The 16,815-nt window shown below is 43.4% G+C and overlaps 1 protein-coding gene across 2 annotated transcripts in view; it reads right to left on the minus strand.

Moving 5' to 3' along the window:
- Window positions 1–16,815, minus strand: part of EIF2AK3 (eukaryotic translation initiation factor 2 alpha kinase 3) — a 166,942-nt gene that overhangs the window by 111,450 nt on the left and 38,677 nt on the right. For both annotated transcript variants that reach the window (XM_054991013.1, XM_054991012.1), the window contains exons 4-7: window positions 14,657–14,787; window positions 13,762–13,996; window positions 10,865–11,027; window positions 404–541 (exon numbers count right to left, since the gene is read on the minus strand). In XM_054991013.1, the coding sequence (XP_054846988.1) occupies window positions 404–541; window positions 10,865–11,027; window positions 13,762–13,996; window positions 14,657–14,787 (667 nt within the window). The remainder of the gene's footprint in view (window positions 1–403; window positions 542–10,864; window positions 11,028–13,761; window positions 13,997–14,656; window positions 14,788–16,815) is intronic.

The raw sequence follows: 16,815 nt of genomic DNA on the forward strand, positions 1-16,815 counted from the left end.
TTGCTCCCCTTCTCTGCACCTTTTCAAGCCCAGCAATATGTTTTTCTTTGAGATGCAGCAGTCAGAACTGTACATGATATTTCAAATAAGAGTGCACAACAGATCTTTGAAAGGCCATGGTAACACTGGCTGTGTTTTGTTTTCAAACCCTCCTTTTCAGAGAATTTCCCATTTTCATCACTGCTTTACAGTGAGCGGGTGTTTTCTTTTAACAACCCATAAAAACCCCAAGATGTGTTACCTGGCTGATAACTGCCAGTCTGACATGGTTATATTTAAATTTAGGAATATAATGCACTCAGGTAACTTTTAATAGCAGCAATTAATAGCATCAATTTCACTTCAAATGTTACATGGTTAACTTCCCATTTGGAAAAGTTACATGCCAAGAAGAGTCACTTACGAATCAAGGGTTTCCATTTGATTACAGGCAATGGAATAACAGCATTATCCTTTCTAGACTCCAACGCCTTTGGATTTGTTGGAAACTTCTCAGAAATTCTGACAGATGACTGAAGGTACAGCTGGCCTCTGTACATTCCTGAATAATAAAGTAAAGGTTATTTTAGGATTTACTAGTTTACTCCCCCAAATTTCATAAAGAGGGAAGGAGGTGAAGCCTTTTGATGACCTCTTAAAAGTAGTAAAAAATGAACACTTACAATATTTCTTAGTCTATGCTCAAATATGCTGGGGAAAAGCAAGCATATAAACAGATTACTAAATAAAAGATTAATTGCCTGTGACATGCAAGGTCATCAGTAGTCCTCCTGACTCATGAACTTGAAGCATGCATGCATTAAACATGCAAAATTTTATATGCTGTAGCAAGTATTTACCATTGAAAAACAGATGATATTCTTGCTACATGCAGTTTCTCTCAAATGAAGGTTCACAAGATCAGGGCAATGACCTGCCGTTCCCCACACAGAAATGCGAGCAGTAGGGGGGGGGGCACCCTTTTTTCTTCCCCGCATGCCAAATGAACGCCTGTGCCTCCGGTCTAAAGGGAGCAGCGCAACCTAGGCAGAGGAGGGCTCTGCCCCTGCCTACGGACATCCAACATACAGAGAACCCCTCTCGGTCTCTGAGGCTGCAGACAGCAAGACACAAGCAGTGCTGTTTCTTAGGCAGTGTGGCGAAAATTTTAAGGGACAAGCGGCCAAACTCAAAGGGCCCAGGCATGAACTTAGTCAGTATCTGGAACAGTTACCCTTGTGAGGTTATGTGTTTCATTTGTGGAAACATGTTGCAAAAGCCCCTGAGGAATGATTTCGATGTGTAGTGAGAGAACTGGACAAGAGGGTGCATACAGGTATTGAATAGCACCGCGGAGAGAACCGCTCCTTGAGGAACACTATATACCAGTGGGTATCTTGGCCATATCTGCTCCTCGAGTGCCATCATCTGTCCCCGACTGTGGAGAAGAGAGACCAGCCATTGCAAAACAGCCCCCTGTATCCCCACATTGGTGAGAGGAGTCAGAAGGTCACATCTGACCATGTTGAATGCTGCGGTCAGATCCAATAACACCGGCAGCACCGACCCGCCTCGATCCAGGTGCCAGTGTGGGGGCAACCAGTGCCATCTCCCTCCCATGGCCAGGGCGGGAAGCCGGACTGAAATGGATCCAGGACCAAGGAGTCATTCAGGAATACCTGCAGCTGCTCCGCCACCACCGGCTCAATCGCCTTACCCAGGAACAGGCGATTCGATACCGGACAGATCAGCGGAGTCCAAAAATGGCTTCTTCAGAAGGGGCCTTACCACTGCCTCTTTCAGTGCTCCAGGGAATACCCCTAAGCTCCAAGATAAATTAATGATCTCTGCCAAGGGTACCTGAAGTTGGTCATCACTGGATTTAACCAGGCATGATGGACAAGGGTCCAAGGGGCAAGTGGCAGACCTCACAGCAGCAAGGGTCCTGTCCACCTCATCCTGGGAGAGGCAGCTGGTGATCTAAAACCAAGCCAGAAGACGGCCAAGGGGCCTCCAGTTCACATACTGTATCAACTGTGGCCGGCCAGTTCTGGCGGAAGAACAAGTTTTACACACACACAAAAGCCCCAAAGGCCTCACAGCTAAGTCCCGAATCAACAATGTGCCTTTCTCTCTGTGAGAGGGAGACTAAAGATCAAATTATTCTAAATAACTAAGCTGTGTGGGAGGTTGCTGGTGCAGAGGAAGCGGCATAAAACTCGTTTTTAGTCGTGTTCACTGCCATCTCATAAGCATCCTGGAAGATGTTCTTACTTCTTCATTACGACTATGCTGCCACACTCGCTCTAGCCGTCTCAGCTCCTGTTTCATCCGTTGTAGCTCCTCAGTATACCATGGGACTAGTCTGCTATGGGGGTGGAGAGGGCGACCCAAGTGACTACGGCGATGGCTTCAGAGAGACGGGCATGCCAGTCCTCTACTAGCACATCCAGCAAGCCGCCAGGGGGGACTGGATCCCACAGAGCATTCCGGAACCTGAGCAGATCCGTAAGTCTCCACAGGCAAGCATAAATCAGCTCACCGCCTATACAGGGGGGTTGGTGCACCCAAATGGGTCCACATGAATCCCCATCCCAAAGATCAAATCTAGCATGTGGCCTGCCGCGGAAGACACTGAGGTCCACAGACAGTCATCAGCATGGACACTGAAATCACCCAAAACGAATAGCTTGGGAAACTCCAAGGCCCAGCCAGCCACTGCTTCCCGCAGGCTCAAGAGGGCAGGTTCTGATGTGCTAGGCGGCCGGCACACCAGACAGATAGCCAAACTCTCCACAGCACCCCACGCCAGGCCTACACACTCAGTGCCAGCGATCTTTGGTGCGGAAAGTGGCCTGAAAGAGAAAGACTCCTGAATGAGTATTGCCACCCCCTCCCCCCAGCCATCAACCCGGGACTGATAAAGGACCAAGAAGCCCAGGGCAGGGGTTCAGCTCGTTCAGGGTGACTGTTTCACCCTCCCCCACCCAAGTCTTGGTTACACATACCAGGTCCACCTTACTCGCTGCAAAATAGTCCTGCAGCATATGGGTCTTATTATTAAGGGACCTGGAATTACACAACATCAGCGTTGGGAAGGGGCATCAAATCCTAGCCGCACTACCAACGTATCTCGGGATGGGACAAAGGCTGGAAAGGCACCGCGCTGACCTGTATCTCCGGGTCCTTCCCTTAGAACTCCTAGTCCCATCGCTATACCTTCCTCATCCCTGGATTACTGAGACCCCCAACTCCACAGCGGTCCCTTACCAAAGTCCACCCCACTGAGTCCCAGACAGATTCGCCTTCCTGGTTGGCAGCAGCCCAGGCAGCTTCCGCAGCAGTCCCTGGCAGCAGCTCCTTTCAGGGCAGAGTGCTCAGGGGGCAGGGCTGAGCTGGTGGAAGAGCTCAGCCCTCGATGGGAACCACCTCCCTGATGGGCAGAGCACAGGCAGCTTCTCATTACAGACGGTGGGGGATGTGGTGTGACTGACAGTGGTGCGTTTGAGGGTACACCGGATCCAAAGCTGATCTGACCGACTCCAGGCAAACGGACTGACTTCCAACTGGATGTGGCTGACGATGGGCATGTACTGAGGGTACCAACTGGTGCATCTATGAGAACAACACTTCTGGTATGGCGCCTGTCTGAAAGCCTTAGGTGTTGGATCTGAGAGGTGAACTCGCTGTCCTTTGGTTGTTGTGGGTTTTCTGGGCTGTACTGCCGTGGTCTTGGCATTGTAGTTCCTGACTTTTCGCTAGCTGTGACACTGAGACACTGTGACACTGAGAGATCTCTGTCTTTTGGTGCTACACCTCTGAAGATGCCAGCCACAGCTGTTGGCGAAACGTCAGGAACTACAATGCCAAGACCATGGCAATACAGCCTGGAAAACCCACAACAACCATCGTTCTCCGTCCGTGAAAGCCTTCGACATCACTCTCCTTTCTCTGAAGAACAAGCCAACGGAGATTTCAAGTGGGCTGACAGCATGTGGGGAATCTCTTTTTTTTAAAATTTTTTTAATTAATGCATCACATATTATTACATTTCAATACAGTCACAGTTCTCCTATGATACATCTTTTACCCCTTTTGTAACCCTCCCCCCCACATGGTGGCCATCCTATAACTACAAATTAAATTTTAAGCCATGAGCACATTTTTTCCAATTTTCCAAATATAGTTGTATTGGCTTCTCCATTATATACCCATTGAAAATATGCAGTCCATTTCTCTTTTATCTCCTCCATTTTTCCATCCCATGCCTTATCTTTTTTTAAACATTCCAACATATCTGATTGAATATATTCATACAAGTAATCATTCCATCTTTCTAAGGTCCATTTTAACTTCTCCTTCCAACCGTATGCAATCACTGCATGTGCAGCTAATAACATTGCTTTGAAAATATCCTGGTTTTGTTTCTCAATTCTAATGTTTCCCAATACACCCATGAATAATAGATCTACATCTATATTAAGGTTGACCTTACATACCAATGCTATTTTCCCCCGTACCTTTTCCCAAAAATCTATAACCTTTGGACACTCCCACCATAAGTGGGAGTACCACCCTTCTTTTGCATTGCAATGCCAGCAATTAGGTTTCATCCCTTTAAACATGTATGCCAATTGGGCAGGAGTTCTATACCACTTCATGATTATCTTTCTTTCAAGTTCTCTATACTTTTCTAGCTTAATTGCCTTCAAATTCACCATTAACTTATTAACCTCCTCAGAAGTTATTTGTTTTTCTTTATTCCATTTATTTTTTAAAGTTCTAAACATAAACTCCTTATCCCTCACCAATTCAAGGTAGATTTTCCCTGCCAGCCCTTTCTTAATTTCATCCACATATAATGTGTGTTCTATATTGTTGTCTTCCCTTTTAATAGCTTCTTTATATTTATCTTGTTTAATTAAATGGTATAACCCCCTTAAATTTAGCCAATATCTTTCCCCCAATTTTTGATTCAATTCCTGAAGTGGTAACAAATCCCCTTGACCATTATACATATCCTTCACTCTAGTTATACCTTCCGCCTTAAGATCTTCCCAAAATTTCGGGTTCATCTCCTTCTCCCAGATATACTTAAGTGGAGTCCATTTTGAGTTCTGTGGCATCATAGCCGTTTTCCACCTCTTCCAGGCAATCAAGGCTATTTTTCTTGGGCCCTTTGCTTGCCTTATCTCCTTTTGCAGATCTCTAGTATAAATACCATAGCTGCCTGCTCCCTTATTGATTGCAGATTCAAATCTTGCCCACTTGTCCCCTTTCCTCCATTCTAGCTCCATCAATGCTTTCAACTGGAATGCATCATAATAGGCTTGCAGATGTGGGAGTCCCCATCCTAAATCATCTTGGGGCGCATATACCAATTTTTTTGAGATTCTTGCTTTTTTCCGGCCGAACACCCAATTTTTAATATTTTCATCCCATTTCCCTATATCTTTCTGGTCAAGTTCTATTGGGAGTACCTGAAGTAGGTATAACATCTTTGGTAATATAAACATTTTAACTGCTCTAATTTTCCCTAAAATACTCAAATGTTTATTCTTCCAATCCTTCAATTTCTTTGTTATCTTTGTCCAAACCTTATTATAATTGATTTTTTGTAGCTTCTCTATGTTTCTAGCCAGGTATACTCCTAAATATTTAATTTTACTTACTCCTGAATTCATCCCTGTTAAAACTAATATCTCTCTTTTAGTTTCCCTATCTACGTTAAGAAACATTATTTCAGATTTCTTAATATTGACACCAAGCCCCGAGCTTGACTTGAAATCTTCTAAAATAACTAGCAATTCTCTTATTGCCTGTAGCGGATTACTTATTGTCAGCAAAATATCATCTGCAAAGAGATTTAACTTAAGTTCTTCCTTACCTATTTGAAATCCCTGAATTCTACCACTATTTCGAATCCTATCTGCTAGGGGTTCCATTGCTAATGCAAATAGCATCGGGGATAATGGGCAACCTTGCTTTACGCCTCTCTGGATTGAAATTTCTCTAGTATGTCTATTGTTTATTCTAATAACTGCTTTACCGCCCCTATAAATTTCCCTTATAGTATTTAGGAACGGTCCAGTAAAACCAAATTTCTCCAATACCTGCATTAAATAATTATGATTTAAGGTGTCAAACGCCTTATAAACGTCTAATTTTAGTAGAGCTAGGGTTTTCTTTTCTTTATCAGACAAAACATTTAGTATATTTCTCAATGGATGGGCTATAAATCTATTCTTGACAAAACCATACTGATCTTCCTTAACTAATTTTGGTAAGTGTTTTTCCAATCTATTAGCTAGAACTTTCACGAATATTTTGTAATCTTGATTCAATAAACTAATTGGCCTATAAGAATTTGTATCTAGAGGGTCTCTCTGGGGTTTTAGAATTGGAAGGATCTCAGCTTTCTTCCATGAATCTGGCATTTTACCTTCTTTTAATATATAGTTAAATAATCTTTGCATTTCTGGTAACAGTAACTCTGCCATTTCTTTATAATATTCTGCAGTGAATCCGTCCAAACCAGGGGATTTTCTATTTTTTAGACCCTTTAATACTTCTGCTATTTCCTGTTGTGTGATATCTTTATTCAGGCTCTCCCTCTGCTCTGTCGTTAAATTGTTGTCTAATTGTTCATCAAATTTTTGATTTTCTCCAGATTTAAATAACTGTTGATAAAATTTAGCAAATTCCTCTCTTATCTGAGCATTTTTAAAAAGCTGTTTATCCCCATCCCCCTTGATGCATCCAATGTTTTGCTTTTCCTTCCTTGTCTTTAAATAATTGGCCATTCTTTTCATTGTATTTATATTGATTCTGTGATATTCATTTTTCACTAATATTTCTTTCTTCCACATAGATAAAGAGTCTAAATTCTCTATCTCTTTTTAAAGTTTTTTTAGGAGTTCTTGAGTCTGTCTACTGTAGTTTTCCTGCAATTCTTTTTGTTTTTGTATAATATCACTTACTTTTCTGCTTCTTTCCTTATTGTTTTCCCTTCTAATTCTAATTTCTTTAGCAATATAAACTCCCCTTATGACGGCTTTAGCAGCATCCCAGAGCACTTCTTCCGTAACTGAGTTCCTATTTTCTCTAAAATAGAGCTCTATATCTCTTCTTAAGTCCATCCGATCCTTTTCTGTTAACGGCATATTAGCCTTATATTTCCAGATATTCTGTTTCTGATCTTCGCTTAATTTAAGTTGCACTATCAAAGGAGCATGATCCGAAATCCATATAGGTTCAGTTATTGTTTTCACCACCTCTGTCTCATTTGTTTCCTTTATCAAAATATAGTCAATATATGAAAAAGTCTTAAATCTATTAGAAAAATATGTAGGTTGTGGTGTTATCCCTCCATAAGTAAATACATCCTTCAATTTCCATTTCTGAAGTTTCAAAGTTTTACTTTTCTTAAAGTCGTAATTAACATCCCCTGCTACAACCAATTCCCCTTCATAGAAATTCTGTAATTTCTGAAATACCTTATTTAAGAAACTTACTTGACCTGTATTTGGTGTGTATATAGAAGCTATTGTAAACTTCCTGTTGTTCAGCTTGAATTTCAAAAAAACATATCTCCCTTCTGAATCAAATGTTTGATCTAATTCTTGTATCTTTAAACCTGAGTGTACAAGGATAGCTACCCCTCTTGCTTTTTTAGTTCCTCTTGCCTCCACCTTTGTTTCCCATAATGGGGAATTCAGCAAAGGTTTCTTATCTTTTTTACCTTTATGGGTTTCCTGTAGGCATACTATATTTATTCCCTGTTTTTTAATCAAATTTTTTAATCTGTATCTCTTTAGATCTGAAGCCAATCCATTTATATTCAAAGAAAGTAATTTAATTTTCTCAACCATTCTCTTTTGTAAGTTTGATATATGTGTGCTCATTTCTGTCCTTTCTTACTTTGATGGTCACCCCCATTCCCCTTCCCCCTTCCTGAAGAGCCTCCCCTAAGGGGTATACAAGAGGCATATGCCTCCTGACCTCTTCGTTGCTTAATTGAGGGCTGCGTTCCCATCCTCTCCTCCCTTATTATTTAATTTAAGCATGTTTCAATAGAAGCCACCTTGCTTATTTCATATTTTTCCATTCAAAAGAAAAAAAATCAAAAATAAATTAACATCAGTGCTATATCTTCAAACAGAGCCTTATTGTGAAGTACCAGATGTAACCTAAGATTGACTAGTGGCTTTTCTCAGGCGCTTTGGCTTGCTTTGTAGCGACTGGTTCGACTCCCCTTCTTCTTCTTCGGTGCTAGTTGTAGTAATGTCAATAGCTTCCTGTTGCTCAGATTCTTGCTCCTCCGTGTTTTCTAGTTCTAATGACGCTGTACTAATGCCCAGTCTCTCCATCATTCTCCTTGCCTCTTCTGGGTTTCTTGCACGCAAGAGTTTACCTTCTCTAAATACCAAAATTACCGCTGGGTATCCCCATGTAAACAGTATTCCACTGTCAAAGAGTCTTTGAGTATAAGGTTTTAACAACGCTCTTTGCTGCAGCGTCTCTGGAGAGAGGTCCTGTCTTATTATCACTTTAGAGCCATTAAACTGTAGGTCCTTCTGGCTTTTTAGCCATTTATAAACAGTATCTCTTGTTTTCTCTCTTGCAAATGCCATAACAACGTCTCTTGGCTTTGCTCCCAGACCAGGTTTGGGACGGAGAGCTCTGTGTGCTCTTTCTATTTCCTCCGGGCCAATTTTTATTTCATGTTGTTCAAACCATTCAATTAACCTTGCTTCCAGATCAGTCTTTAAAATATCTTCAGGAATGCCAGATAAACGAATGTTTCTCCTCCTTTGACGGTCGTTCACAGAAGCTAATCTGCTGGTCAGTTCCTTAATTTTGGCCTCATTAGCTTCAGCTTTCTGGGCTGCCTTGTCGGCAGTATTTTTTATGCTCTTAATTTCTAAGGCCATCTGTTTCAAGTCTTTCTTGAGTGCCTTAATATCACCCCTAACATTCTGTTCCGAGGTGGTGATAAGCTGTGTTAAATCTTTCAGCTCTTTTTTAGTCGCCATTTTACACTTCTCTCCTTCTCTCCCAGCCCACGCCTAGGGAGTATAGAAGCAAAAGATATCTCTCACCTCCAAAGGCTCACAGAGAATAAGACCTCTCTGGTTCTCTGGCACTTTTTCCTCAGTTGTTTCAGACTGTTTTTCAAAGTTTATCTCTCTTCTTGGCAGCTTAATAACAAATTTCTCCGGGAGGCAGTTTCGGGAGCGTCTTAACCGGATCGACGCATGCGCAGTTCCTAGCATGTGGGGAATCTCAATGATTTCCCAAGTCACTGTGTTCCCAGAGAGAGTGTGTCGGTCCGGTGAAGGGAGTCAGTTTTCCTTTCCATGCAGTGTTTTTCTAGGTGACACAGAAGGTCTCCTGAGCAAACGTGCATGTCCCTGGTGACCGCAACCTCTCTCGGATGGCATCAGCACTGGAGACGGAGCTCTCAGTACGGGCTCCAGGGGGGTCCCCTGACGTCGAACATTGCTGGACCCAAGTTGAAACTGCCAGAGCCGACGTTCCAGTGGTTGGGGTCGAAGCGGTCGATTACACTGGCTCTGACTGACCTGCAAGCTCTGCCAAAGCGGTGGACTTCGCTGCCCAGCTGCTGTTATTGGAGAGAACCCTCTCCTAGGAAACTGCCCTGAACCGGATGGCTCTTCTGGCTTAGGCTTTAAGAATCCCTGAGCATTTTGGCAGGTGCCCATGTTATGTCCCTCTCCCCAGCAGATGAAGCAAAGAGAATTACAACCTGTCTTTGCCACCTTAGTGCTGCACTGCACGCACCTTTAAACAATGCCTTTAAAGCCACACACTTATTAATTTCTCCCTTCTCTTCCTCTCTTTACAGGCAACAATGACAGCATGGAGGGGCTTCAAAAGGCAGCACTTGCCACAGACTGTTTTCCTTGACCAGAGGCGAAAGAGCAGCTGAGGGCCGAGGATGTTGCCAGGCAGGCGCTTGTGTGTGGGGGGGGGAGCGGGTGCCACCCTCCTCCACAGTTTTAAAGCCACAGAACCTACCAACCGGCAAACCTGTGCCTGCACAGGAGACTGGCAATGAAGTCCTGGCTCTCTAAAAGGCCGGTGGACCAGGAAGCCTGAGGTCAGAACCGTTTGTCTTTTCTGTCTGACTGGACACACCCAATGTCCAACTGAAGAAGGAGAATCAACAGATTGGGACTTCTCATGTGGAGTGCCACAGGGTCCGATTCACTAATCCACGCTCTTCAACATTTATATAAGGCCACTGAATGAGATTATCCAGGGCTTCGGGTCGGGTGTTACCAATATGCAGATGACGCCCAGCTCTATATTTCATTTTCTAAGCCTCCGCTGGTCTTTGGTGAAACAGGGCTTTGAGTCTGTGGTCAGGTTGTTAAATTAGAAAAGGCTGAAGCTGAACAAGGGCAATGCAAAGGAAATGCTGGTCCAGAAGGCGGATGTGCCGGAGGGAGCCACTGGCAGGGGCTGGAATGGGGCGGGCACTTGCAGAGCAGGTTAAGAGCTTGGGGGTGCTGCCGGTAGGCCTACCCTTACCGTTTGACAAGCATGCTAGTGTGATCTCTCAGCTGCATCTGGCTCATCAACTTCACCTTCACTACTCTGGGGAGTACTGTTATTCTAAGAGTGTAAATCCTACAGGTGTTTGTCCTTTTCCAAAGGATTGGAGCAGATGTAGCAGCAGACGATGGACGGGAGCCAGAATCCCTCAGCAAGTTTTAAGTTTCAGATGGTGCTGACACACCCAACATGTAGTTGTACAGAGGTGCCCAGAAAGTAAGTTTATGCTGAAACTCTGACTTGCTGTCACCAACTGGAAAACAGAGAACCTACTGAGGCTGGACAAAACAATGTGTAAATGTACCTAAATAGACACTGGACTCTGTAGCTCCCCGGGCAGCTTCCACGAGATCTTCTTCATCTTCTAAGGCATCATGATTCGAGGTGTAACTTGTATCATCAAAGAGACTAATTGGAATTACCTTGCCATCTTTAACCAGCCAAGCAGAAGCAACCGGAGTGCAAAACTGCAGAGAAAGGAATAGGTTACTTTTTTTTAAATACCATCAATTAAATTCATTTATTTAAGATGTTTTTATCCACTTCTCTAGAGAAACTATATTCGAGACAGCTTTCAAAAGGCAATTAAATAACAATTATCCTACTACATGGTTTTTTAGATGTTTCATTCTATTAATTTCAATGCCTTGCACTGAGTAACGCAGCTTCAGTCTCAGTGAAAAAGACAGATCATAAATAACAAGTAAATTAACATAATAGTAAAAAATCATATAAAGAATACAACATACAATTAACAATTTAAAACCAGCAAACACATCAGATTAAAAGGACAAAATTGTACACACATCCTAAAAACAGAACAGATCCTACTAAATCCCTAGCTCCTCTCCACCTCTAAATTCTCAGCTTTTGTTTTAACCAAGTAACTTTCAAGACCTTGAAAGAGGGAATATATGCAAGCAGTTTTTATCCAGATCACAAGAGAAGAAATGGAAGAAAAGATACAAAACGGCAGAACCCGTCAGTTAATCTGACCCAATTTGTTATGTTCTGCCTCTCCTATCACCTCCCCTCCTACCTGCTTCTTTTTGCTTGCTTCTGTACTCTTTAATATCCACAGCGGCAAGTCAGAACACTGGAACTGGAATTAGATTTATAACCCTTTGGGACTGCCTCCTCTGTTTACATGGGAAATTTGCCTGAGGACTAGATGAGACAATGGGTGGGGGGGCAGGGTGAATGCACAGTTCCACTGAGCTTGATTCATGGTTTTAATCATGAATTGCTAAGCACTTTGTCATAACTTGCCTGCCTAAAGGAGTACCTGATACTGAGCATATGCACACTATCTTTTATGTGTGAATGAACTACTGCTCAAACTCCTGTCCTCACCATTCCTCCCACCCACAAATCTCAGATTAGGATTAAGTGACTGAGGGTACAAAATGCTGGGGCATATTTAAATTCCAGAACCTTTCACAACATAAAAGGAAGACTGCAAACACCAGGTATTTCCTCGCCCTGTACAGTAATTGCATGTTTCTCTCTACCTAGTGGTGGTAGAGAGTGCCCTTAAATCAGAGTTGATTTATGGCTACCCCTGGTGGGGTTTTCATGGCAAGAGACTAACAGAGGTGGTTTACCATTGCCTTCCTCTGCAACCCTGGTCTTCGTTGGAGGTCTCCCATCCAATTACTTACCAAGCCCAACCCTGCTTAGCTTCTTTTTTAAGACTTTTGCCTTATTCATTATATTTTTTGGAGTTATTAAGTATTACAGCTTCAATCTGAATCCAGTACGCTGGCCATTTTACCATAAGCTACCCGAGTAATTGTTTTCTGAATACAACCTGTAAAGTGCCTACCTTGAGGGGCTGACTTTGGTTTGCTAAAACCCAGAGGGCTTGGGGCTTGCCTCTTGGTCTTGAGCTGTGGATTAGTTAAAGAGGGGATGGGGTGGCATTTCTACCCTGGGAAGTTAGGATTCACTTCCCAGCTTTTGAACTCTTGCTCCTGACACCCAACGCAAAAGGGACCCCTGGGAATCCAGGATGGGTGTCACGGTTTGCTACGGGCCCCACAACCATAACATTTCTGGCTAAAGGCAGAAGACAAAGGAAACACTTTTGCCTACCACTGACTCCGGTTTTCCACCAACACCTTTAATATTGTCTACCAGTTCCATCTCATGAAATTTACTGGCTTGGGTTGAGCAACTTGTGCTGCCGCCTTGAGTTATACGTTACTGAATTTTATGTCTTTTAACGTGATTTTACTATGGTTGTATGTATATGTGATCTTATCCAACCTGAGCCCGCTTGCAGGGAGAGTGGACTACAATAACAACAGTAACAACATGATGATGATCCTGATAATAATAGCAACAGGGATCAGCAAAACTATGGGGAGAAAATGTCAAAGTGTGTGGCTGAAAAAGTCCCGTGTCCCATGCACTTCCATCTTGGTTCAGACGCAAAGCAGAGCCTTGGATGACGTCCTCCTTTGGCAGGCAAGCACATCTGGTGTAAGCAGTTTCTGGCTGTTTTCAGGTCAACCTCAGCACTTGGAATTGTGGTCAGAAGCAGCCAGCAGCCAGCACAGAGCTTTTAATACTGAAAATGTATAGGCACTTATAATTTATACTTGCTAGCAGCCTCACCATCACCTTTTGGACCAGCTGGACCTTCCAAATTTCACAGGCAGCCCCACCCTGAAGTAGTCCAACCTAGATCAGAGTGCAGAATACTCCAAACAAGTTAAAGTACTAAAGTACCATGGAGAAAATCTGTGCCTCCATCTTTAACAAGGCATGAAGGAGCATCCCATGACAAGGGGGAGCACGCACCCACCAGGCACTCACAGAACCTTCAAAACTCAGTTTGTTTAACCTTCCGTTTATTAGCCCTCATCCAGCCCATTAAAATGCATTCGTCAAAGCGTTTTCTTTAGAATGACGGTATTTTTGACCATAGATTGCTCATTAACTCAGTAATAGAACTGAAATAAAGAGACAACTTTAACAAAGATTGCCAGCTGTTTCTGTTCCCTAAAGACACAAAAGAGATGCCTGCCAGGTTCTTCTAAAGTTTCCAACACGGAGGAGGAAAGCCAGGATCAGCTCTTTGCTTTGGGGAAGAAGGAAGTGGAGGCTAGGAAATATTTCAGTAGGCGCGGTGGCCCCCACGGGCACCATGTTGGGGACCACTGTTCTAGAACGTTACCATATTACCATCTCCAGTACCTGGTATTCCCATTCCAGATGTCCTCCCTGCTTGCTAAATGCCATAACCTTCCAGTCAGCGACCGAGACCTTTATCACCGTATCTTTTGTTACAGCCTCCTGCTCTTCCACATCCGAAATTATTTTAGAATCTTCTTTGTTCAGACTTGATTTCAAATTGCCTTCTATAAATCCCACTCTATTTTCTATGTCTGGAATATAGCGCAGTTCAAAATGACCAACACTAAAATTCCACCTTTAAAAGTCAAAAAAGAAAAAATAACTTCAGTATAACAATTTCTGAACCCAAATCAACCCAGTTTTTAAACATTTAAGAGAAGCTAGCTTATATAATGGTCTGAAAACTTTTTTAAGGAAGTTGGTAATTCTAGAATGCAGGAGCAAAGTATGCATGCAAGATCAGTTGCCAGGAAGAGAAGCAGAAGCCACAGACGACAGCCAGTTTGGTGGAGTGGTTAAGAGCGTAGGACTCTAACCTGGAGAACCGGGTTTGATTCCCCACTCCCCCACTTGAAGCCAGCTGGGTGACCTTGGGTCAGTCACAGCTCTTTTAGAGCTCTCTCAGCCCCACCCACCTCACAGGGGGTTTTGCTGTGGGGATAATAATGGCATACTTTGTAAACCGCTCTTAGTAGGCATTAAGTTGTGCTGAAGGGCGGTATATAAATTGAATGTTGTTGTTGTTGTTGTTGTTGTTATGAGTTCCAGACATTATCCATGCTTTTTGCAGGGGGCGGGGGCGGCAATGACACATCAAGGAGGGTGTCTACTTGCTATCCCTTATGTGGCAATTCAAGCAATTTACTTCTATGAGCAGAAAGAAGAGCCAGTTTAGGATTTTCTATTAAATGCTGTTTTTTACATTTTATTTCAAAGACATCAGTCTTGAACTTACTTCTCATTGCCACTGCGGGGCCCAACAGCTCGAACGGTTTTCTGAGTTCGATGCAGGAGAAGAATATCTTCCTGTTCCACCTCATCATCTTCCCAGCGACGACACCCCATGGCTGAACAAATGTACTTCACCTGGAGAATGAAGCAACACCTTAGTTTTCCCTCATCCCCTCTTTACTTTTTAGTAGTGCTGCTTTACAGATGGTGCAGAGACGGCGACATCAATCAGTTCTCGTTTTGCCTCTTTTCTGTATTTCACCCCATAGGTAGAGGTATGTTCTGTAAAAGAAACTGTTCTAGATTTCTCTTTAGTCTCAATATAAAAGCCTCTGTGGTAATGCTTAGCTTTGGCGTGTTCAATACATTTCTCACTGTTGCGCAATTATATTTTTATTGTAAGCAACTTTAAAAGATGCACTTAAGAAGCAAGATAGGTATTTGTTAACAAGCCTCAGTAATAATTAGAAAATCATGCAACAGGCCAATATTTTTATAAAATATTTTCCTATTTTTATAGGACTACCTAGCTTAGTTAAGACTACCTAGCTATAGACAATAAGGACAATGAGGATATTTGAACTTGGAACTTCCAACAACATATACACAGACACCCACACTAAAGCAACCAGTCTGGAGCACTAGCTAAAGTGTGGGACGAGGATCTGGAAGATCCAGGTCCAAATCCTCATTGTAGCAACAAGCTTCCTGGGTGTCCCTGGACAAGCCACTGAACCTGTCCTACCTTGCTGGCTCTTGTGACAATAAAATGAAGGAAGGGAAACCAGTGAAGGTCCCTGAGCTCCTTGAAGGGAGAAACTGCATTAAATAAACTGTACTAAAAAAACTTAAAAAGCTTTTTTTCCTGTTATTTCCCTGAGAAATTTGGAAATTATGACTACAGAAAGAGAAGCAGGGACGTCATCAAGCAGAGAGAAACTTCACTCACTCAAAAGGCAGGGCCAGCCCCCCACCTCTTGTACCATAAAGTAAGAAACAAAGTGGGCCAACAGGCCAACTCAGGACTAGATCAGAGGCTAACTCCAAAGCAGAGGAGTAAAACAATGAGCCAACAGTAAAGATAAAAAACTAGAAGCCCCTAATCTAGATATATATGGGCACCACACAAACCTGAGCCTCACCAGGGCCTATCCCGGTCTTCGCGGACACCTACCTGCCTCCCTCCCCGGTGCTGTCAACCTGCCAGCCTGACATTAAAATAGAAAGGTTATGGTTCAGTCCAGTTTCCCTTTCTCGTTTAGTGTTTAGGAATGGAAGATTTAAGTCTCACTTACCGTGAAGCTTCCTTTCTCGGTGGTCTGGGAGTGGGTCAGTCCTCACAAACGGGAAGCGACTCCTCTCCAGTGCCGGGTCAGTCAACTGAACGACCCCAAAAGGGGAGGGGCTTCCTCAGCTCTTCACTTCTTTTCCAAGCCTTGAATTCCTGCGAGCTTCCATAACTGGTAAGCACTTCCCCTCCACCTTTCTGTCTAGAATCTGCTTACTAACGATAAACTCAACAACAGACCTTTAGGCTTATTACTCAACATTAACTATATACACCTTCTGTTTGCGTTAGAAACCCCTAATAACTCTTCCTGCAGACCAACTGCAGCACACCCTCCTTCTCTGTTGGGTGGGTAGAACTGACCCCCAGACCACCGAGAAAGGAAGCGTCACGGTAAGTGATACTTAAATCTTCCATTCTCCGGTGGTCTAATGGGAGTGGGTCAAGTGGAACCAAGTTCTCCTGGGCCAATGTAGAGCAATCAGAATTGTCTCTGTTCTATTACTTTCTGTATTACCCTGTGTATCAATTGAATCGGAGGGAAGGCATATACCAGACGTCTTGGCCAATCGCAGTTTAGAGCGTCTGTGCATAGAGCTAGGGGGCCCCTTCTTCTGGATATGAACTTGGCAGTTTTGACTGTTTGCAAACAAGTCCGTGTCCGGTGTGCCGTACTTGTTGCACACCTGTTGGAAGACCTCCCTGTCTAACATCCATTCTCCTTGATCTTAGACCTCTGCTTAATCAATCCGCGAGGATGTTGTCTAGTCCCACTACGTGGACTGCCCTCAGAGATTGGAGGTTCTCCTCTGCCCAGTTTAGAATGACACAGGCTTCCCTGTGCAGTGTCTTGGCTTTGGTCCCCCCCTTGACTG

This window comes from Eublepharis macularius, chromosome 11 (assembly GCF_028583425.1).
Source record: "Eublepharis macularius isolate TG4126 chromosome 11, MPM_Emac_v1.0, whole genome shotgun sequence".
Taxonomy (NCBI): domain Eukaryota; kingdom Metazoa; phylum Chordata; class Lepidosauria; order Squamata; family Eublepharidae; genus Eublepharis; species Eublepharis macularius.